A 23,949-nucleotide genomic window follows, 5' to 3' on the forward strand; every position below is an offset into this window, starting at 1 on the left:
TCGGTGAATTTAATGCGAGACGAGTGACCGTCGGTCAAACGGGAGTGTCAGAAACAAGACCCTGGACTTGTCCGAAGGCGGAGCTCCTTGACCTCGAAGGGCCAGTGGACATCGACAAGGACGGCGTCACGATGCGATGGAGGAGAAGCAGAATAAGATTTGCACTAAAACTCTCTGTTATATGGAATTTATATACACCTACACAAACAGAGAGGCCCTGAATCCAGTTGAATTTCTCAAGATGAAAATATTCTGCTGTTATTATTGTGCGAGTTATAATTGAGTTCAAATCTTGTGTGATCATTTTCACAAGCAGCTCCTAAATTATTATACAGTGTCCATATTGTTCGAAATTATGAAGGTTCCGATGGCGTTATAAAACAATATAAATTACCATAAAAAGCAGGGCCGGGCAAGTTTATTGCCGGAACGAGCATGTCAGGTCAGTAATATTTGAAATATTACTCAATGACAGGACCATATTTTGGAAATATAGGCATACAGAATTTACATTTTCTGAGGCACCTCTCATAACTTTTAGACAGTTTTTGTTTCAACAAGACAATGTGCCTGTACGTGTTTCTAAGTCTAAAATGTATTGATTCGGAGCCAAATCAGTGGAGCCCCCCCCCCCCCCCTAGTGGTCATCGAGAAGTTCTTTTCTTATTCCTGTATAGCACTCTTGTGTGGCATTTTGACTGACAATGATTATAGAAATGATACGTAGTACGAAAACAAGCATAATCTTATTGCAGTGATCAAACGGGCTTGTAAGACGATTACACAACTAGTTAATAATGGCTTATATCTATCAATGGCATTCCGGAAAGTAGAATTATAAAGAAAAAAAGTGTCTCTTTTGATTAAAATAAACTTTTTCCGCATAATTTTTAATTGTCCTTCTACTTTTGACCTTTGCTACAATTCTAGTATTTCAGTTACTCGTCTAAATTATTTTTACCAGAATGAGTTTAGTTTTAATTGTATTATAAGTATAAATAAAATTTATATCAATAAAAATTTTCTATTTATAGAAAATTATCAATAAAATTTTCATACATCTACAAGCACAAGTTTTCAAGATATCGCTGTTTTTCGCTGTTTAATTAAGATTTTTTCCACCACCCATAGAAATTTCACTAACATGTCTAATGCATGATTTAAAAAAAAAAAAAAACGGGGAAGAGGAAAAAAGAAGCAAATAAGGAAAAAAATTGAAGCAAAAAATCTTGAATCTTGGAAACAAAAAAAATAAAATAGACAACAACACGGAATCTACGTCGAATTAAGTAGGTCTGATCCTACCACGAATCTCTAAATGCTTCAAATCTTTATGACAAAAAGAAAAATTCTTCAAACGGTTGTGGAAAAGAAGTGATTTAAAACTTTCTTTTGCCGAAAAAGTTTTGTGGCCGAAAAATAATCTCGTTGACAAAAAAAATGGTTTAAATCATTGTGGATAAAAAATGCTTTAAATTTTGTGACAAAAAAAAAATGCTTTAAATCTTTGGTTTGTATTTACCAGAATCACCGACCAAAAAGATTTATACTTAGAAAACAAATGTTAAATTTTTTATTATTGGTACGTGTAATATTTTCAAATAATTTCGGTTATTGAACATGAAAAAAAGTAATATTCCCCCATAATCATTTATGGCATTTCGCTTGAAAACAAATAAGCTATAAGCGACGGAAATAACTCAGCTTAGCATCTCACCTTAAGCCTAACGCCGAACGACAGACAAGGCTTATTCCGATGGCCTAAGAGAATAAACGGGATGAGAAATTTCACTCACATGCCCAACGCATGAACAAAAACAAAATGGGGAGGGGAAAAAAAAAGAAGCAAAAAAGAAAGGAAGAAAATTGAAGCAAAAATCTTGAATCTCGAAAACAAAATAAGAAATAGAGAACAACACGGAATCTACATCGCATTAAGTACTTCTGCCACGAATCTCTAAAAACTAAAACGTAGAATAAATCCGACATCTTCGAAATAAAACACCTCCCGAAGTAAAGAAACAAGAACAACAACAACAACAACAAGGAAAGGAAAATCAGGGAAATGGAGGAGAAAAAATAAGGAAAAAAAGAAGGAAAAAGTGAAGTGTGGAGAATTTAAAAGAAAATCGTTTTCTTACTCCTTTTAATGGTACATTTTCTAGAACATTCTACAAGAGAAGAAGCAGGAGGAGGAGGAGGAATAGAGATTAAGGGGGGAGGGGGATGATACAGAATAGGAAAGGAAAATAGAAGAAAAAAATTCCAAGAATTCCGAAGAAAATGGGAATAAAGGAAAAAAAATGGGGGTTGGGGTAAGAAACAGCGCCTCATTACAATATTGCAAGCGCGGCGGGTCTCCTAATTTGCATGTAAAGACGCGCCGGAGATGGCGCTCGCTTCGTTCATTGGCTGGCTGGCTGGAGATGGAAGAGTGGCGTGGGGGGGGGGGAATGAAGAACAACAAGAAGATGAAGACGATGGGGGGGGGAGGAAGGGAGGTAGGTCGGTCCTGTGGATGGTGGAGATGGTTGCGGGAGGAAAGCATTGCGTCGAGAACGTCTCTCGAAATTAAGTCGATTCCATCTTCGATTCCCGCACCCCGACGCCATATCCCGAAGCTCCCCGCCGCCACCCCTCCCCCCCCCCCTTCTCCTGCCTCGTCGTTTTCTTGTAAGAACATGGAAGAGAAGCGGGGGGGGGGTGAGTGGGAACGAGGAAAGAAGAATGTGAAAAATTTTCGGAAAAAAACAAGAAGATATTCAGATTAAAGCAGTTCGAAATAAATTCCAAAGATGTCAGTGAAGAACTAAAGAATATTCGAGATACCGTTTATAGAAAACTGTCTGAGATTATAAATTTGCAATGTTCGGTATAAGGGGGTGGGGGTTGGGGAGGAAACCTGTTAAAAAGATGTATGAAAATCTTGAAATTTCTACGTTAATTTCAAGGTCTATTCAAACGTTTAAATTCCATTCAGTGCATTGTGTACTTGAGCGCAGAGCCTGCTCATTATCTGAGCAAATCAATCACCCAGTTATGACATTATACAGGGTGTCTTGTAAGTTCTAATGCGGTCTTCATCTCACCAACCGGTTTATCGTGGAGGTATGATTTGTATTAAAAAAATGCTCAAAGTGCGTTCTGGAATCCCTCTGTATCAGTTTCTACAGTGAAAATACAGTGTGTCATATTTCCCTCACTTGCGCCACAGTGGTGGTCGGCTGAACTTGGTGTGCTGTGGTTCACAACTTCGTGACGTCTTATGAGAGCCGATCTCCTCAATAAAAAGTGTCGCCACAGAGAGCAACAAGCCAAACAAATATTTAATCGTCGCACTTCACTTCCGAAATGTAGATGACAGCACTGAAAAATCAGGCACTACATTAGATACGCACTCAGACTGTTCAGTACACACACTTACACTTCGCCACAACTCACTAGGTAGTGAATTGCGATAGACCTGAGTTGTGGTCGGTTTGAAAGAAAGTGAGTCACATATTCTAAACTTGCCATATTCGGTCTAAGAAAAATAGTAAAACTGTAAAAACATGTGTGAAATTCTTGAAATTTTGACGTTAATTTCAAGGTCTTTTCTCAAAACTGTATTCCAAACGTTCAAATTTCATTTAGGAATGGTGTTCTTGAGCGCAAATTCTTCTGAGTTCCAGAGCAAATCCCACATCTTTGGTAACTCCATGAATTCTCCGGGTACTATAGTAGGCTATTCCCACCTCCAGGTATGACATTATACAGGGTGAATACTATCAACCATCCAATAATTACACGTGATTCCTTGTGAGAAATTGATATGGAAAAGTGTTTCCAGTTTTTTGATTTGATCAATAGTTATGGAGTTATAACGCATTAAAAATTTATGACGTCACTTTTGAATTCTGCCAAATTCACCGAACGCGCACCAAACGTATAGCTTTGGCGTTTTTGAGCTGATATGGCAATGCTATAACCCGGAGTGTAATCACGAAAGCTGAAGCTGGGCAAATCAATTCCCCCTCCTCCCTTCTGAAAGTTTGACTTAACAGTGAAGAACAGAAGCACACAATTATCCCTTTGACAAAAAAGTATTGATTTTGGGAAAAAAAAATTTTCAATCGATTTTTTTTTTAACTAACACTTTACGAATCTGGTGATAAATTTTCCAATATAGTTGGGCGGAGGTAACCTGTAATAACAAGGTTAAAATCACTCTACACGAAGTGAAAAAAGCGCCAATCGTTAAAGAAAATAACTGAACTTGGCTTCTAACGGGATTGAATATTTCAGTTCGTTTTGAATCAGCGGCAACCCGCTGCATGGGAGGATTTTTTTTTTTCGTTGGGTATTTGACGAGTAATTGGCCGTTACATAACTAACACGCCACAAAATTTCAAAACATTATAACTCCCTTAATATTAATCCGATACTAAAATGGGAAACCCTTTTCTACATTAGTTTCACGTGTGTAATTATTGGGTAGTCGATAGTATCCACCTTGTATAGCTTGTTGAAAAGTTCTATAATGTCAAAGGTGTTTTTGTCAAAGCAAAGTCAATATATTGTTCAGGACAGGAGGCTCCAAACTGTGCTGCCCTCGAAAAAAAGTCCATCGTGCCCATGAGAGAAATCAAGGAAACAAGGTTGAATTTTTGATGAAAGGTAAGGTACGAGCTTGAAACCAAAAAAAAAAACAGTGTTCGATCACGTATTTGAAAAAAAAAAAACTGCTAAGTGATATACAGTAAGTGATATACTAAGTTAAATACAGTAGATCCCGCTTATAACGTTCCCTCTTAGAACGTTTTAACGCTTAGTGTGACATATTTTATTTTTTTTTTTTTTGTGGTCCTGATTGTTACTAACTTCATACTCATCGGGATTTCCCGTTTGAAGTATTTTCCCATTCACGTGACGGTTTTTTGAATACTTTATAACCGGGATCCACTGCATAGTCATATTGAATTTCATTGTATTCATACTGCACATTATATGAAAATAGTCCTTGAAATCAAGAAATTACAGAAACCTAGCTGGAACAACAACCTGCGATTCGATAGACCTAGGTTTTTACCATGAGATTCTTTATTACTGGGAAATTCATATACAGTGACACCTCGCTACAACGATTACTCGATATAACTGTAAATCCCTCTATAACGACATTTTTGTGGAGATTTCGCAATTGCTGCAACAATTTATTTTTTTTTGCATTTAGCTCACAAAATCACCTTCAAAAAAAAATTCCTCTCACCAATTTTTTTCTTTCGGGTATATTTAATGACACCGATGTACGTATTTTGCACTATATACCCTCCGAAAGTGCTAATGAAGTTGCCGTAAAGATATTTTCGGTGTAGTACACGAAAGTGTTGTGCAGTCAACTACTTTACAGAGTGAAACAGACAACTGAATTTTATTCATCAACTATTCAAATAGTTTTTTGTTCCAAATAAATACTTATAAATGCATTTTATATTGGTGCCAAAGACGCCAATTCAGAGGGATGCCAACAACAGCATAAATTTGGTGGCGACTGAAGATATAATGCTACCTCTCGATACAACGATAACTCCCTCTGCAACGATATTTTTTCTTATTCCGTAGAGTACGTGTATATCAAAGTTTCACTGTACAACACACACTAATACAATAATATATCAGCGTTTCTCAACCTTTCTGTACCCAAGGACCAGTAGAATGTCTAAAAAAATTTGACAGACCCACTTGTGTCCCGTATTACGGGACATTTGTTTAAATTTGGCTGTTCCCATTTTTTATACAATAAATATTGAATATGTAATACAGTCATACCTCGTTAGTGCGTCACTCGGTTAACACGTCACTCCGCTTAACGGGTCACGTTTTGGAAATCCCAATTGTCCTCAGGCAGGAATTGGCACATCTATGGCTTACTCCGTTTAACGAGTCACTCCGCTTACTAAGTCATATTTTTGCTCTCCCAAGAGTGACTCATTAACGAGGTTTCACTGTATTTACTAGGGTCATGAATACACATCGTTTCCATAACATGTAAATTATACTATGATAATTAGGGCAATAAACATTCATCTCACATAATTTTCAGGTTCAACGTTTTTTCTCGCAATTTTGATAACAATTGGTGATTGTCCCGTTAAGAAGAGTTTCACGGCCAAATAATGATTTCTCCTTGTATAATAAAAGTACCTGAATAATGGTCACCCCCCCCCCTCTTTTACGGACGAATTTTTTCATCCAACTGGTGTCCGCAAAAGAGAAGTTTCACTGTATTTACAGTTTTAAACGTATTTATTACCGTTCATGTTCTAATGTTTTTGAACGCAATTCGTTTTCCCATTTTCCATTAAGAGGAAACGAACTAATCAATGTCACGATCGTCGAACCCAATCATTAAGCAACACCAACAACAACGTGATGGATCCATCAAGTTGACAATGCCGAAATCATAACCACCATCAACAACAACAAAAAAAAAACGACGCATCTGCAAAAAAAACTCGTTATGCTGGTAGTAGTAGGCCAATAAACGGATGACAGTACGTCTGGCAGGTGATGTTTTGGTGGCTGCGAGGTATCGTAAGAGATAGATACATTGCACATGCATCTGATACGTAGAAAGGTGTTTCTAGTTAATGGACACGTGACGTCACCGGGACTAGTCACACGTAGATAGGGAGAGATATGTACATGCGATGATACACACGCGCGCGCGCTCATCTTCTTCAATCAAAAAAATAGGAGCAGTTTGGGGAGCCCATGAGAGTGAAAGCCACCTGCTCCATGATCATCACCAGCAGGTAACGAATATAAAAAAGGTAAAAGCCTCTCTCCACGCTTCACAAGTTAATTGGAGTCGAGCGGAAAAATATGGGTGTGGCAGATGTGTGTGTCGTGTGTGTATACGCTTATGATTCTGCTGCTGCTGGCTGGCAATCCTGCTGATTCTTGGCTGTCGTTCTCTCACCACATGTGTGATGCCCAACAGCAATAAAATAGAAATTATATTCCTCGCTGATGTTCTCTCCCTCTACGCATTTCTCTTCGTGTCCAGGTGAAACTTTCGGCAAATATGTGAACTGTAAATAAATGCACGGGCTACGATTTGTATGTCGACTAAAGCGGATTTTACTGCAAGCTCACACATGTGCGCGTTGTAAAAAAAATCTTATAAATCTATTTATTCATATCTTTAACAGGCGGAACTTAATTACACTGATAGAAAATCATCACAACAGTAATCTAATACAAAAAATACAGTAAACTAGTATAAATATAATTAAATTAAGTACATTACATGCCGGAAGGGATTATATACACGTCGCTTGATGTGATCGCATCGAGAGATTTCGGGACTTCTGGTAACAATAATCTATTGATATGGTTATAAATGATACGTGGATAAATTCCCGATGGTAAGTACGATAACCACATGTCCCGTTTGGTCTCCAAATGTTGAATCATGCCACTGTTTTATTTTTTAAGAAGCTGAAATTTTTCAGTTACAATTTTTGAATTACAATAAAACTGTATAATGCTTAATACGAATTACGATTTCTTTTTTGTATAACGTACGGTACGATCTATAGATTCCTTTGTGAAAGTCCCACTTCCGAAGAACAATGAATGTGGTCATTTGGAAAAAAAAAAAGCCACCAAGGACTGAAAAAGTACCTTTTTAGTACATAAAGGTTTTACACTAGGTGATCATATATCCCGTATTTCCCGGGACAGTCCAGTTTTTATTTCGTTTTTCTCGCCATCTCGAATTTTTGCAAAAATGTTCCGGCTTTTCCCGTTTTTCAAACGAGGCGACTTGAATTTTTATTCTTTATTGGAATCAAACATTTCGTAAATATTTATTTTGTGGCTACACAATCAGACTTCGGTATATTGTCTATCACAGAGGTTTCAGTTAGCGCGAAATGCTTGATGCTTAAGAAACCGCTCCATGGAACCCTAGATGATGCTGTTCCATATAACCCTTACTACCACTACTACTAAACCACACATGTACCTCGTCTATATTCCCCTGCGGAACTTCTAACGAATTAGTACATGTTGGAATGTGCGTGACCGTGTTGTGAACCTAACATGAAGCTTGTTTCTGTGTAATGCTTGTTATGGTGCTGCCATCTACCAAATATTTTTCGCACTATGAGTGAAGTGTAATGTTTGAAGATTTTACCGTTGTAGGCCTGCTGCTCTCTGCGGCGAGACTTTTTAACGGGGAGATCGACTTGCATTCGCAACTCGAAGTTGTGAACCACAGAAAACAAACTTCAGTCAGCCACCACTGTGGCGACGGTGGGTTCGAATATAACCCTTACTAATACTGTCCCAACGAACCCTTGAATGCTATGAAATTATTCCACAGAAACCTTGGTGGTACTGTTCTACAGAATCCTTGATATTACGAGGCTGTTCTACGGAACCCAAGCAAAAACGACGAATATTTCCCGAATATGGATATTCGGGAAATATTATAGTACATTGCATCTCAAAAATGTGGATATTATAGATTTTAACTGCGCCATGGATACTGTTTCGAACTCTGCTTTCATTTTTTTTATTGTGATAAAAATGCAAAACCCTACTTTAAACTTCGGTCACTGTCAGGAAAAACAAATTTTGAAATTTTGGATTTTTTAAACTCAAAATTTTGAAGAAATAACAGTCTCAAAAGTTTAGATAAACTTCCGATAATACGCAAATTTCGAGGATTGCGTCTATATGGCGTATCAGAGACGTGATAGCATAAAAGTGGTAACCTATCGGATTGGTTTCCATTTAAAAACAAATTGCCGAAGTCATCGCATATTTTGTACGATGAAATCCTTCGAGTACTTCATTTGAAAGAAAAAAAAGAAAGCCTGTAAAAGGCATTGCTATTGCTTTAAGCACGTCGAAATGAAGTATCTGGCGTGTATTGACCCAACGTGTGTTCCCAGGAGCCAAAACCTGGTTCCGATAGGCAGCGCAGTACAAATTTACGTGAAAACAAAACATCGTTGGAAGATTGGCTTCAACGTAAAAAATTACCTTGCATTATGAAATTATGAAAGATCCTGAAGAGAAAATTTCAACAGATAACAGTTCATAAATAGATCAGAGAAGCTTGCATTTGAATCATAAAGAAGGTTAGGAAATCGCCTGTCACAAGGAAGCACCAAAAAGAGGTGGAGAAGAGAGACTGAAACGGACACGAAATAACATGTTTTATGCAGACAAATACCTTGATACCATATTTAGTGGTGCGAAAAAAAATGGAACTGACATATTTCAGACGGATGTTTTCAGCAGACAGTAAGGTGGAGTTTGGATAATGGTATGGGCAGCATTTGCTTGTAGTGGTCAGGCTTTCTTAACTTTTGAAATTGTTCGTCAAAATCACAAAGCTGCATATTTATAGTGCTGTTATTTATATGCTGCTATATTATACATATATAGCTGCATATTTTGTTTAAATTTTTTGCTTAAATTTCATATTTTCTTATTAAAATGTTCCATTAAAAAATATCCGTTTATATGTTGAAATTGAGTAAAACTGGAAAAACGAATATCTTGGTTGGTCATATTGCCGTCAATGTTTCAATTGCCGAAGTTTATATTCTTTGGAAAAATATTTTGTCTATATTCTCTATATTGAGACAACCGTTGAATAATATTATTTATTTTCCTACTTTTAACAACATTCTAAGGTATTTTTTTTATTATTATTATTTGTTTTTTTTTAAATTTCGTAAACCAGCTTCAGAGAAGAAAAATAATTAAAGCCTTAGCAAGACCGTATTAACCATTTGATGATTTGACAAACATTGTCATCAGACGTCTGAGCAAAGAAGAACCCATAGCAGTAATCATCAACCTTTTTAACTATTGAATAATCATATTTATTGATGAGCAAATTATTTTCCTCCGTAAATTTCTCTTACGAGCTCTCAGGCTCTGACGATTAAAAACAATTGAGAAAAATACACTCTCATATTGAACGCATTTTTATTCACTTATAATATATCTACTGTAATCAATTCAAGTATTTTATTACTCATAAAACTTTAATAAACAATAAGGCATCTATACGAGGGTTCCTTTTACTAACACATGTTGCAGGAACATTTTTATGAAATTCCTGGTATTTATTTATTCACGTCTCAACAGACAAGGATTGCCCAATTATAGAGATGGACAAGAGAAGAAAAATACAAAAACACAAATACAACAAACTACAAAAAAACAAAAACGAGTGGAACAATAGAAATACGTACGGAAAAGCATAATAACATGAATATTCAATACTCACACATATAACTTTTAAGAAATACTCTTATAGTTGAATTGAACATATCGGGTTTCATATCGCACTGATTATATATATTGTACATCTCAAAAATAGGGGACCGTCGTCGTAAAATATTTGTTCGGGGTTTAGGGAGGCGAAAAGTTCTCCGAACAGGCCTATTTCCAATCGGCACAGAAAAATCAACATTTTCCTATGTTGATGGTATATTTTTATTTTGCGTTTCCAATAAATCTTATGGACAATATCCATAAACAGCAATCTGAGACGAAACCTGTTATTCTTGAAAAAAAAAATTCACCCTGATTTTAAGAGAATTAATTTTCTATAAACACACTGTTTTTTTGCATTCCATTTCCATTTAGTTGTTTTTTTTAAATAAATAACGTAATCCTCACATGTATTCTCAAGAGAGATCCATATGATACGTCCAGGGAATAGGAAATAATTTCTAAAATGATTTCTGAATAGTCGATTTTTTTAATCCTTAATAGTCGTAACACCCCTTAACGAATTTGAGGTGACAATGAAGTAATCTTTGAAATTATTTAAGAACCCCGAATAGACAAATGAATAGCTGTAAAGAGTAGAGCTGGTCCGATTAATCGGTTAATCGTTCAGTAGTTATAAAAATTTTGGTTGAGTTAATTGACTCGATCAATCCGATAAAAATTCGAATAAAACTTTTATTGAAAGTTAAATTATAAATTTTACTTATTGGACTGAACCGATTAAATGTGTTATAAATTATGTTCCTATACATAACATTTCAGATAAGTGGCCGAATTTAAAAATATTTGAATCGGCATTTTGATGAAATTTTTCGACTTGAGGAAACACAAGCCGATTCAACGAATATTAGTGATGATTTCTAAAATTATTGATTAAAAAAAAACGACAAGATCCAAGTTACGAAGTTCCAGGATATTACAAGCATGTTCAGCACACACACACATCGTCCCTTTTATACCAGAGACATGAATGCAAATTTTCACTTTTGGGATTATCAGCTGGTTAAATCACTTATTCTGCTATCTAAGTTTTGTCAGAAACGCGCAAATATGTAATCCCCTATTGAAACACATTTTATAAAACATTTTAGAACAGCTTTTCTTGAGTAACAGGGGTAGAGTAAACATTCAAAAGTCGTTTTCCAAGTTCTAGAAATTTGAATATTCATGTTTTTGGCAAAGGAGGGTGATATTAAATAGCTTCAAGCGGGCGCGGTCTTTATTTATTAATCCATTTCTGTATTTGTTTACATTTATTCAGTGGATATATGCGTGAAATTAATGTAATATATTTTATGGCATCGATTGATATTATATAGTTACTAACACTATGTTTTCTATAAATGAATAGCATTTGAAAATCGAATAAAATTCGATTAATCGATTAAAATTTTTTGATTAACCAGATAAAAATTTTAATCGATTCCCAGACCTAGTAAAGAGTTACACCATTATTTGCTAGAGACGTATATAATATTCCTATTATATGAAGTCGGAAAAGCATGTTTTAACTTGCTGCCTGGCAGTCGAGAGGTTAGGGAACTAGCCTCTGTCTTTCCAGGTATAAATTCAAATCCCGGTTCAGACATGGAGGGCCGCTAATACTAAACAATACCCTAAGGAGATCATACTGATCTGTTGGGAATACTTGAGGATCACGTTATTTAAAAATGAAATTATAAAATAAACCTATATTGTACCATCGATATTTTCTATATTGATTAGAATATATTTCCATCACTCATTGAGAAAGTCCAGGCCTTTGTAGATGGATAGATGACCACATAACCATATCACATTCTAATATACACTCAATCACACAACAATGCGAAGTCAATAATTACGCTTAGGAGAATTACGATTATTGTGAAAATAATAAAGATTCCTAAAATAATTTAAACTCCTCTTTCAAGGTACAAAACTCCATGTATACCATGAAACTCCGCAAAAAATAGATACCAGTCACGAGATTGAGTAATTATTCATGTAATTATTAGCATGAAGAGGTAGGAACAGAAATCGAAAGAAAAAAAAAAGAACGGGGGGATTGAAATGGCCGTCGTCCATTTGTGGACGGCCGACCCTTCTCCGGGAACCATGTCACGTAATACACGGGAGTATAGCGCGATCATCGGCGGCCGAACGTCTGGCCGCTGTTGTACGGCCCACGTGTCCCGTGGGGAAAACAAAAAAGGGCGGCCGATCAGCGAAATGCTTGTCTATCGGTAACGTTGCATGGGAAAAGGGAAAAAAAACACATTCTAAATGGCCCTTCCTCACCAAAGTTTATGAAAAATTAACACGGATCTTCCCCCCCCCCCCATTCCTGGAACCATTTTTTGTTCCTCTCGTTCTTAGGTCCCTGGAGGGTACCTACGGCTCCCAACTTCCCACGACTTTTATCATCAGGAGGATTATTACGTTGCCCTTCAACCTACGGCTATGAAAACGATGAAAGAAATGGAAAAGTGACTGAAATGCATGAATTCGCGTCCTGTGCTTCCCCCCCCCCCCTCCTCTATGGGAAAGCAATGTTTTCAGGCATACTCTTTAGCGGGAAATACCGAGTAGTTGTGTAAATATTTTCAAAAATTACATAAAAATAATCCGAGTTCTTGTAATTTTCATACACCGTAAAGCGGGACTACTGTGCACCGCTTTTGAGAGTTTATTAGGAAAAACTCATGCTAGGCATAGCAAATAAACAAAATTATTTTTGGAAACGACGTTGACATATTCCAAGTTCTAAAATTAGTGCAAAGTAATCCGTAGGAGCGGATTACTTTGTACCACCTAATACAGTGAAATCTCGATAAGTGGAATGCGCAGTAGCAGACAAAAACTTATCGTTAGTTTGTTTTATCGGAAATTCCTATTTAAGAATGAGAAAAAGAAAAATGTATTAAAATAACAGTGAAACTATTGGAGATGAAGAAATCCGAAAAAATAATATTATTCTAATTTTTAATCATATTTATTTATCGAATATGAATATTTAGAAATAAACGAGACGTACATACTGTATTATTTAAACGGGTACATACATGATAGAAATGTGAAGTGGATTATAACTAAATTGCATACAAGATTATTTTCTGTCAAAAAATGCTGTGATATTTGACTGTCTCTCTCTCTCTCTTGTCCTTCTTTCACGAGGAAAGTCATTCACTTTTTGCAAACAGACAACTGAATCTGCTAAATCCCATTTCTAAATGCCAAATTTCATTGTTAAGTGCTAAATTACATTGCTAAATGCTAAATTACATTACTAAATGCTAAATTACATTGCTAAATTACATTGCTAAATTACATTGCTAAATTACATTGCTAAATTACATTGCTAAATGCTGAACTGTATTGCTAAATGCTGAACTGTATTGCTAAATGCTGAACTGTATTGCTAAATGCCAAATTATATTTATACATGATAAATTTATGGCTAAATGCTATTTCTCAAATTTCCCTCATTCCTGAAAACTTCGACTTAAAGGAGGAAAACTTCGAGAGTTAAGGGGAAAAAAAATTTAAACACTATAGCACGGAAAAAATTCTGGGCCGAGTAAAAACTTCAACTTGAACACATATTGGAATTATCAAAGTTCGACTTATCATGAATTGACTGTATAATGATTATTTCTAAACAAGACAATATTTTGGAACATTGTCGACCCACTTAAAATTTATTATGTTAACACATAGGACTACAGTAAACTGACATTAAATGGGTTTTTTTGGTCTTGAATATAAAAAATTATCAAAATTCACGAAAGTGAAACGCATTTAACATGTAAGGAAAGCAACTGATATGAATGAAATTTTGTATAATTTTATGAACAATCAAGAGACAAAAACTCGGTTATCAATATCAATTGCGCTAGATGAATTAAGCCTAACACGAAGTAAAGAAAACTACTTTAGGGTTGCTTTACACGACTTTTCAGGTGGTGCAAAGTAGCCCAGTTTTGTTCAGAACATAACCATCAAATGACTATCGATCATATAATTGTAAGTAATTAGTTAATTATAACGTTATAGGCATGATATAAAAGACAATTAGTTTCAAAACTTAAATTATCGCAATAATTTTCAAATCAAGTTGCTCATTGACAGAAAAATTCAACTTTTCTCGACAAAGTCTCCAGGTGAAATCAAGCAGAACAGATACGCTAAGCAAACAATACCCAAAACGGCGAATGCATCATTAACTCAAAAACATGAGTTTACCGATAATGTCTCCTGTCCAGAAAAATCAAAACTGTTCGGAATTTTTCATTAGAATAACCATTACGCAACTTTGAATATTTTTTCAGGATTGTAGGTGCAAAGTAGCTCCGGATTACGGTAGTAAATAAACAATTCCTTAGTCAATTAAAAGGATCTGATTGAAAGAGATTGATACAACTAAGCATTGCCCCCCACAAGGGTGGGACTGTTAGGGCTCCAGCCTGTGTGCTCGGGACGATTATTATTATTATTATTATTCTGTTTTAATTATTAATTTACTCTAGACGAACCTGTGAAAATCTGGCCTAGGGCCCACCAAAGATGCCAGTTCTAGGGCCCTGCTGCAGGATGTGGGAGCCAAAATTGGGTGTGCAAAATTACGCACATGATACGGTGTAGAATTAGGGGGGGGGTGGAAATGCACTTCAAGCAAAAAATTATACACAGAATACACATGCGATACGCATGTATTTAACAGCAGAGGGTGCGCAACTGCGCTTTAGTCCACGGGCCAAACATGCGGTATTTCTGCCACTTGCGGGCCAGAAACTTTCATATAGTAAGTGATCATATGACCCGTATTTTACGGGATATTCCCGTAATTTTGGCCGTCTCTACTTTTCATAAAATACCCAATTTTTTCTCCTATTTTCAACAAGGCTTAGTTGAATTTTGAGATCAAGAATTAAGATTATTTTCGTGACTTAAAAATTATAATATGATGATTATGACTCCATCATAACTTTGTTTCCTCATATAAATGCATTCATCTCACCTATTTAATAAACGTATGTGGTTTTTTTATAATTACATTTTCACTACCAATCTTAAATTTGACAACATTATTTGCCTTTGATAAAGTTTTTTTGCTGGCAACTTTACTTGCATTGACATTATTTTGGCGATAGCCCGTACATTTATGGAAGAAATATGGTCAGCCTAGGTATTTATCGTGTTGTTTATATTGATGCTTGTCTTACGGGGTCAGGATGGAACCCCTTTGCGGGCCACAATTGTCCCTCCGGCCAGAGGTTACGCACATCTGATATACGAGAAAAACATTTGTTTCAAAGGCCTGTAAAAGTAGCTTCTTAGCAATAATACCCTTTCAAAAGTGAAAACAACTTTACGGTAACGATCATCTATGAAAAATAAGTTCATAATTCTTTTAACGATATTATACAGTTAATTCGAGATAAGTCAAACTCAGATAAGTTGAATATCTGTTTAAGTCGAAGTTTTCCCTCCGACTCAAACATATTTCGATATTTTAGTGTTAAAATTTCCTTTAACTCGGAGTTTTCTTCCTTTAAGTCGAAGTTTTCGGGATTGGGAGAAATTTAAAAAATTCCATTTAGCAATAGAATTTAGTAGCATTAGCAATAGAATTTAGTAGCATTAGCAATAGAATTTAGTAGCATTAGCAATAGAATTTAGTAGCATTAGCAATAGAATTTAGTAGCATTAGCAACAGAATTTAGTAGCAGTAGCAATAGAATTGCTATTTAGCATTTAAGAATAGAATTTAGCATTTAAGAATAGAATTTAGCATTTAAGAATAGAATTTAGCATTTAAGAATAGAATTTAGCATTTAAGAATAGAATTTAGCATTTAAGAATAGAATTTAGCATTTAAGAATAGAATTTAGCATTTAAGAATAGAATTTAGCATTTAAGAATAGAATTCAGCATATAGGAATATAATTTGGCAGATTCCCTTTCATCGGATCCATTTGACTGCTTGCAAAAAGTGAATGACATTCACACGAAAGAAGGACAAAGAAGAGAGAGAAAGACAATCAAAATTCATTGAATATTTTTTGTCAGAAAATTCTTTGTACACTTCATTTATAATTCATTTCATTTATATGAGTGTCATGTATTCGTCCGTTTCCATAATACAGTATATGTGCGTCTAGTTCATTTCTAAATATTTTCATTCAATAATTAAATATGATTAATTTATAATAACTCATCTTTTCGAATTTCTTCATCTTCAGTAGTTTGATATGTTTTACTAATACGATATTCATAAATAGCGCTGTTATTTTAATAAATCTTTCTTTTTCCCCCACTTTGAAATTGGAATTTCCGGTAAGTCTAAGTAACAATAACTCGAAGTTTTTTGTCGGCCGCTGCACGTTCGACTTATCGAGATGTGACTGTAGTTAGGTAAGTAATGAAAAGTCAACTGTTTGCCATGTTGTTATGAATAATTTGTTTTGAACATTACAAAAATGTTTCTCATGTTACTGGTGTCTTGGATGAAAAAGTAAAGAAAAGCTTTGTATTTTCTTTCGTTTTCTATCGATATCAGTCCACGTACCGAAATAAATGACAGATGATTGGCATGAGAGGATAAAATAGAGGGGAAAAAATAGCATCGAAGCTTATTCTGTTTCGGAGAAAACCAATTTTCTTCTAGAGAATTCTAGTCCCGTCTTATTGTTTCCTTATTTTTTTTATACGTTCTTATAGATTTTCTTCTCATATCCGCGAAAATCCCCAATTATTAGTAAAGATCTCAGCCATGACTTTGTTCACGTAGGTTTGAATAAATTGAAGTATTTTTTGTTTAAAATATGATTTATTTTACTAAGTTTTTACGAAATATTTATTATGTAATTTTTTATTATTTTATTTAGTAATTTTTTTATTATTTCATTTAGCAATTTTAAGAATGAAATGCAGTTGAATCCCGTTATAACGAACTGCAAGAGAAGGAAGAAATCAATTCATTATAACGAAATTTCGTTGTAAAGGAATTCTAGTGTTTTGCATTATTCCTACGTAAACTTGTCGGGGAGATTAAAAAAAGTGTTCGTTAAAACGATATTTTTGTTATGACGGTATTCGTTAAAACGTGATTCGACTCTATCCATAATGGGGGGGGGGGGTGTATCTACCTATTTTCCCTCTTTAAATTTACAACATATAGTGATAGATACACAATTGTTGGTGCATTCAACAATGGTTCTTAGTTTTTTTTTAACCTATCAAGAATGCAACTTCTTCGTTATAAAATATAAATATACTTCCAAGACGATTTTTACATTTTTTACTGATTTAAATCTTGAAAATGTCATTCATAGACAATATCCTTGAACAATACTAATTTGAAAACTCTACAACTATGTCATTCGTGTCTTCTTCTCATTAAAATCAATTTGTAAATGCCTTCAACAATGCTAGTTTCTAAATTATTTAATTGTTAACCGATGTCACTCGCCTTTCTTCTCAACAATGTATAGATTCTTCAACAATGTCATTCGTGAATACTTTAACAATGTCATTCGTGAATACTTTAACAATGTCATTCGTGAATACTTCAACAATGTCATTCGTGAATACTTCAACAATGTCATTCGTGAATACTTCAACAATGTCATTCGTGAATACTTCAACAATGTCATTCGTGAATACTTCAACATTGTGAATACTTCAACATTGTGAATACTTCAACATTGTGAATACTTCAACATCATTCGTGAATATTTCAACAATGTATAGATTCTTCAACAATGTCATTTGTAAATCCTTCAACAATGTCATTTGTAAATCCTTCAACAATGTCATTTGTAAATCCTTCAACAATGTCATTTGTAAATCCTTCAACAATGTCATTTGTAAATCCTTCAACAATGTCATTTGTAAATCCTTCAACAATGTCATTTGTAAATCCTTCAACAATGTCATTTGTAAATCCTTCAACAATGTCATTTGTAAATCCTTCAACAATGTCATTTGTAAATCCTTCAACAATGTCATTTGTAAATCCTTCAACAATGTCATTTGTAAATCCTTCAGCAATGTCATTTGTAAATCCTTCAACAATATCGATTTGTAAATTATTCAATTATTCACCAATGCCACTCGTCATTATTCTCGATGATGTATAGATCCTTTAACAATGCCATTCGTAAATACTTTAATGATATTATTCGTAAATCCCTTCAAAAATGGCATTTGTAAATCCTTCTACAAAGTCATTCATAAATCCTTCAACAATATCATTCGTAAATACATCAACAATATCACTCATAAATATTTCAACAATGTAAATCCTTCAATAAAGTCAATCGTAAATCCTTCAATAAAGTCAATCGTAAATCCTTCAATAAAGTCGATTGTAAATCCTTCAATAAAGTCAATCGTAAATCCTTCAATGGAGCCAGTAGTAAATCCTTCAATGGAGCCAGTAGTAAATCCTTCAATGGAGCCAGTAGTAAATCCTTCAATGGAGCCAGTAGTAAATCCTTCAATGGAGCCAGTAGTAAATCCTTCAATGGAGCCAGTAGTAAATCCTTCAATAAAGTCAATCGTAAATCCTTCAATAAAGTCAATCGTAAATCCTTCAATAAAGTCAATCGTAAATCCTTCAATAAAGTCAATCGTAAATCCTTCAATAAAGTCAATCGTAAATCCTTCAATGGAGCCAGTAGTGAATCCTTCAATGGAGCCAGTAGTAAATCCTTCAATAAAGTCAGTCGTAAATCCTTCAACAAAGTCATTTTTAAATCCCAACAATAATTTTTAGCAATGAAATTTTTCAATGCTAATTTCCGAACTCTCCATTAATGTCATCAATGTCATTCATAAATACAGCAACAATGTCATTCATAAATCCAGCAACAATGTCATTCATAAATCCAACAACAATGTCATTCATAAATCCAACAACAATGTCATTCATAAATCCAGCAACAATGTCATTCATAAATCCAACAATGCCTCTCGTAAATATTCCAAAGATGTCATTCGTAAACATTTCACAATTCCATTTGTAAATTCAACAATGCCTTCTGAAAATCAATCAACAATATCATTCGTAAATCCAGCAACAACATTTATCGCAAGTACAGTATTCCAAAAATGTCACCTATAAATATCTCAGTAGCGTTATTCACAAATCAATCAGAAATTTCATTCTTAAATTCATCGATAATTCCTTTCTCAACAATTATCCTACCCCTCAACAATGGATTCTCAAACTAGTTTTCCCTAGCAATCGATTCTATTGGTAACTATGGTTTTAATTTACGACTCAATGCAAATTTTATACGGCATACCATAATTTATAGAATAAAGTTCTTAATAAAGTACCAAAAATTTAAAACGGTACATTTTCTAATCTAATATTGGAACGCACGAATAAGAAAATGCTTTAAATGGGTATAATTGTCAATCACAAAAATCCAAAGAATTTTCTTTCCCTGAGAAACTGACTTTTATGCGAACAGCTACGTATAATATCATTCTAGATCCATTATCTCCATTCGAAAGACAACAACAATCTTTCTAATTAGCCTTAATTAGTAAGAATAATAACTTCCGAAGGCAATTAATCAGGCGTACGAAAATGAGAACTAGATATTCCTTTCCAGAATACGAGAGAGCGATTAATTTTTAATAACCTAAAATCGCATTCCCTTTTAAGATTGAAAAATTTAAAAATTCCAAGAAATTCCGGATTCGTGATTTTAAATTTCGAGTTATGTAATAAATACCGCAAATCATTCGCGCAATTTGGAAGTTTTCCTTAAAAATATAAAATCCCAAATTTAATCGTTAAATTTTAAAATTCGTTCTAGAACATTGAAATTCCTTTATGGTCTGCATTAAATTTATTTTTACCCAAAAATTCTTGTTCTGAATAATTTGCAAAACTATTTTATGTAATATTTGAGTATTGAAATTTTTCTAAATAGTTTTAAAACACATATTTTAAAATTTTGTTTTGAGCTCAATATCTCCTTATCTATATGTAAATCGCCTTATTCGAAATAAATGATATTTAATAATAAACAAAATGTGTATCATATGAAACATTAACAATATTAACATTAATCATTATATTTTTGAAATAATATTTTGTTAATATATTTTTTGTTCAAAATTATTAACTGAAAATAGCATAATAATTATTATTGTATATTATTGTGTATTATTGTAATATTTATAAAATATTAATGACTACAATAAAGAAAAGATAAATTTTATCAATTTAAAAAGATTTTAACGAAATGATCCGTATTTAATGTTATAAAAAAAATTCATCAACTTTTCCTGTTGCAAATACATAAACTGTGTTTTAGTGACTGTAAAATGCGGATATTGGTGTTTAAGGCAAGCTTTAGTATATAATGTTATGTTCTTGTTAAATTTTAATAATATTGGTTTATATATATAACCTATAGATAATTTTCTCAATTTTTTTTCTTCGCATATGATCATTTATTGATCTAAATTTGATTTTTAAAAACGCTTCCGATCTGCAATCAAATTCGGAATTCATAAGAAAAAAGGCCTCCAGAATTTTCCACTAAATATTCTCGAATACTGTATTATCTAAGAATGATAACCAAAAAAAAATAGTCTACAGGCGTTGAAAATAGAAATTTCAAAATTTCACTTTTGATTTATTTATCAAAAAAGAAAAACCCGTAAGAAATTTATAAAAAAATTCAATAAAAAATTGTCTGAGATTGATCTTGGAATGGTAAATGCAGTATTTAAACTAGAAATTTCTAAATTTCTTCCCTTAATTGTTTTTACGAAAAAAATAAAACACGTTATTTTTGAAATTGTTATCACGATGGAAAAAGTTTCAACGTAATTTGTAAAATCGGGACTTTTTTCTATCTATCCCAGGGTAAGATGTTTCTGATGACCAGAAAAGAGTTAATGAATTCCGTATATGAAGGACTTAATCTTTTTTCAATTGTAAATCATGCTTTACCATTTTAGAAAATTTCAACGGACTTGATGAAACAATATTTTATAAAATAGAGATAACTAATACATATTTTGATGACTTTATAATGACATTCAAATAGCATTTCAAAAATAATTATTCGTCTAAGTAACAATTATTAGAAAAATACCATACACAATTTCTTATATTTGATCTAATTATTATATTTTAGGGCAGGAGATTGAGACAAATCAAATATGAAAATGAGCAAAAGTATAATTAAATTTGTTTTTGAAATAAACCCATTATGAGATTTTAGTCAAACTGAGCGCTTGTTTCTCAGTATTTTTAGCAATTTTTTTGCATAAGATATTATATCTAATTACATTGATTTTCTGATTAGTATATATTTTTTTCAAGTTAGTTTTATTGATTCTATAGGAAGAAACTATTAATTTTTTTTCTCCGCTATTGATTAACTATCAATGGAAAGTTTCTAAAAAATATCTGAATGATTATTCAAGTTTTGGGAATTTGAATTTATCATTTTCACAGCCTGTTAATAGATAAGAAATTACATTATAATCACTTACCTGTGGTCGATGTTTAACCGCATGTCTTGAACAAGCAAATATATTGAAGAAAAATAAAAATTTATGTATATATTAACTGATATATATATGTAATCGCGAATTCATTATCAAATCCATCATCACCAGTATTAATATCCATTTTTTCAAGATCATCTTTACACATCACTTGTGATTCGATCACCTCTATCACTTGTCAACTAAGCGCCATCCGGACATTATAACATTATGTCCAATCCTTGGACACTTCCACCCGACTTGAAGAACACTGTCGGTATTCCAGCTAAGAATCAAGTCAACTCGTCCTATTGAACATGTTTATACACACAAAAAAAAAGACAACTTGGAGCCCTCAGTACTTGTCGACACGAAGGTTGAAGAAGATTTGTAGCAGAGAACCGTTGAGGGGCCCAACAACTCAGATCTCTGAAAAAAAAAAGATCAAGAGGAAGAAGATTCACGAGATCTACAAAAGAAAATTAGTTTATCCACGGGGTAATCTTTTGAGTCATACGGTTTTAATTTGAAATATTGCTCTCTGTATACCCACACTCTCTCACCACACTCATCTCACGGGAGAGAGAGAGAGAGAGAGTCAGGGGGTATACAAGCAGAAATTCGGCCTCTAAACTCAGTAATCGAAACAATCGCCGAAGCCCAATCATTATCCAAACTGAGTCCAACGAGGGTCCCCCCTCCCATCACCCCCGATCCCTCTTCAGGATCCCTAGGCCTAGTGGTTAGACACAGAGAGCGAGAGAGAGAAGTTATACGTCCAATCTTCTTTTAGGCCCCCCTCCTTCTCCAAAAAAAAAAGAGCCAAAATTCCATTCTACAGTGAAGTATCTTTGAGTTGCTCTCTTGCTTCCCTCGGATGCGAGCGCCCACTTTTAGCCCCCCTTTACTTTCCAATAGACGTCGAGAAGCAACGATCTCTAATTTAATCAAGTTCGCTAGTAATAAGCGAGTTCAATTTGGCTAAAAGCATGCATCCCTTGGAGATATATATATATATTTGGCAGTTAGACGAGCAACAGAGAGAATACTGCCCTCTCTCTCTCTCTCTACTCTCTCTCACTCTATCTCTCTATCTCTATGTGTGGTCACGGGGTGGGCAAGAAAAAGAAAAATCAACAGAAATTCAATTAGCGTTCGGCATATAAAAAAAAAACCATATACTTATAAATGAGATGGAAAAAAAGGGAGATAAAATAGAGATAGACGTTCAAACTATCTCTTAATCCAAACCTTCAAGAGCCTTGTTGCGGGCCAGAAGAGCCAGTAGAAGATCAGCGTTCGGTGGGTTGGAATCCGCACTGACCATCGTGGACATGCCCGGCTGGACGTGGAGCCTGTCCGCCGCCGTATACGTAGCGGCGGATGATCTGTGGATGGAGACGATTTTGGTTGTGTCTGTCCGTCGGCGGTCGTTGTCGAGTTCCCCGTTTGGATGGTGGTGGTGGTGGTCCTTCGAAAAAAAGTCCTTTTTTCGGGGGGCGAAAAAACGTATTTTTTCGAGTTTTTGCAGATTTTTTCCTTTCTTTTTACACTTGGACGTCAGGCTTCTCACATACACATTTTTCTCCCATTTTGTTTTTGTTTTTTTTTTGAACTGGAGGCCTCCTTTAATTTAGCTAAGTGGCCCGGAAAGGCGGGGGGCCCCCTTTTTTTACTAGACTTTTTTTTTTACTCTCTGGATCGCATGTGTATGTTGTGGTGAACGCGAAACGCGCTTTTCCCCAATAAAAAGCGGAATGTCAGGGCTTCGGTGACGGGTGCTCCTTCAAAATTTTACGTCGTGGGTCGATTTGGGGGGAGTGCGAAGGGGCGCGGGGGGGCTGAGGGTGCTCGACGCACACACACACACGCACACACACTCTATCTTGGCACACAGGGCAAAATACAAGGTGGGATGTCGGGTGTATGTATGGAGAAAACCCAGCTTTTGGTGCGCGTGTATATGCGTGCGTACGTGCGTGCGGCATATGTGTGTAGAAGTCACGCGTGCTTCGTCCATTGGAGGGAAAAGGGGGAGGGTGAAAGAAGGTAAAACCAACGTCACGTGGTTCAGTAGTAGTAGTGTCGATGGGGTGGCGGGAAGCAAAGGGAGAGAGAAGGGAGATGAGAAAAAACCAC

General features: G+C 34.6%; 1 protein-coding gene across 1 annotated transcript in view; it reads right to left on the bottom strand.

Annotated features, from left to right (window-relative positions):
• LOC149087768 (LIM/homeobox protein Lhx3-like) overlaps positions 1-23,602 on the bottom strand; it is a 103,676-nt gene extending 80,074 nt beyond the window's left edge. Inside the window, exon 1 of the mRNA XM_089231674.1 lies at positions 23,062-23,602. Coding sequence (XP_089087800.1) covers positions 23,062-23,146 — 85 coding nt within the window. The 5' untranslated portion in view covers positions 23,147-23,602. The remainder of the gene's footprint in view (positions 1-23,061) is intronic.
• Positions 23,603-23,949: the final 347 nt, after the last annotated feature.

This window comes from Pholcus phalangioides, unplaced genomic scaffold (assembly GCF_987345545.1).
Source record: "Pholcus phalangioides strain wild (caught in Gottingen) unplaced genomic scaffold, Ppha-v1.0 ptg000004l_1, whole genome shotgun sequence".
In the NCBI taxonomy this organism is placed as follows: Eukaryota; Metazoa; Arthropoda; class Arachnida; order Araneae; family Pholcidae; genus Pholcus; species Pholcus phalangioides.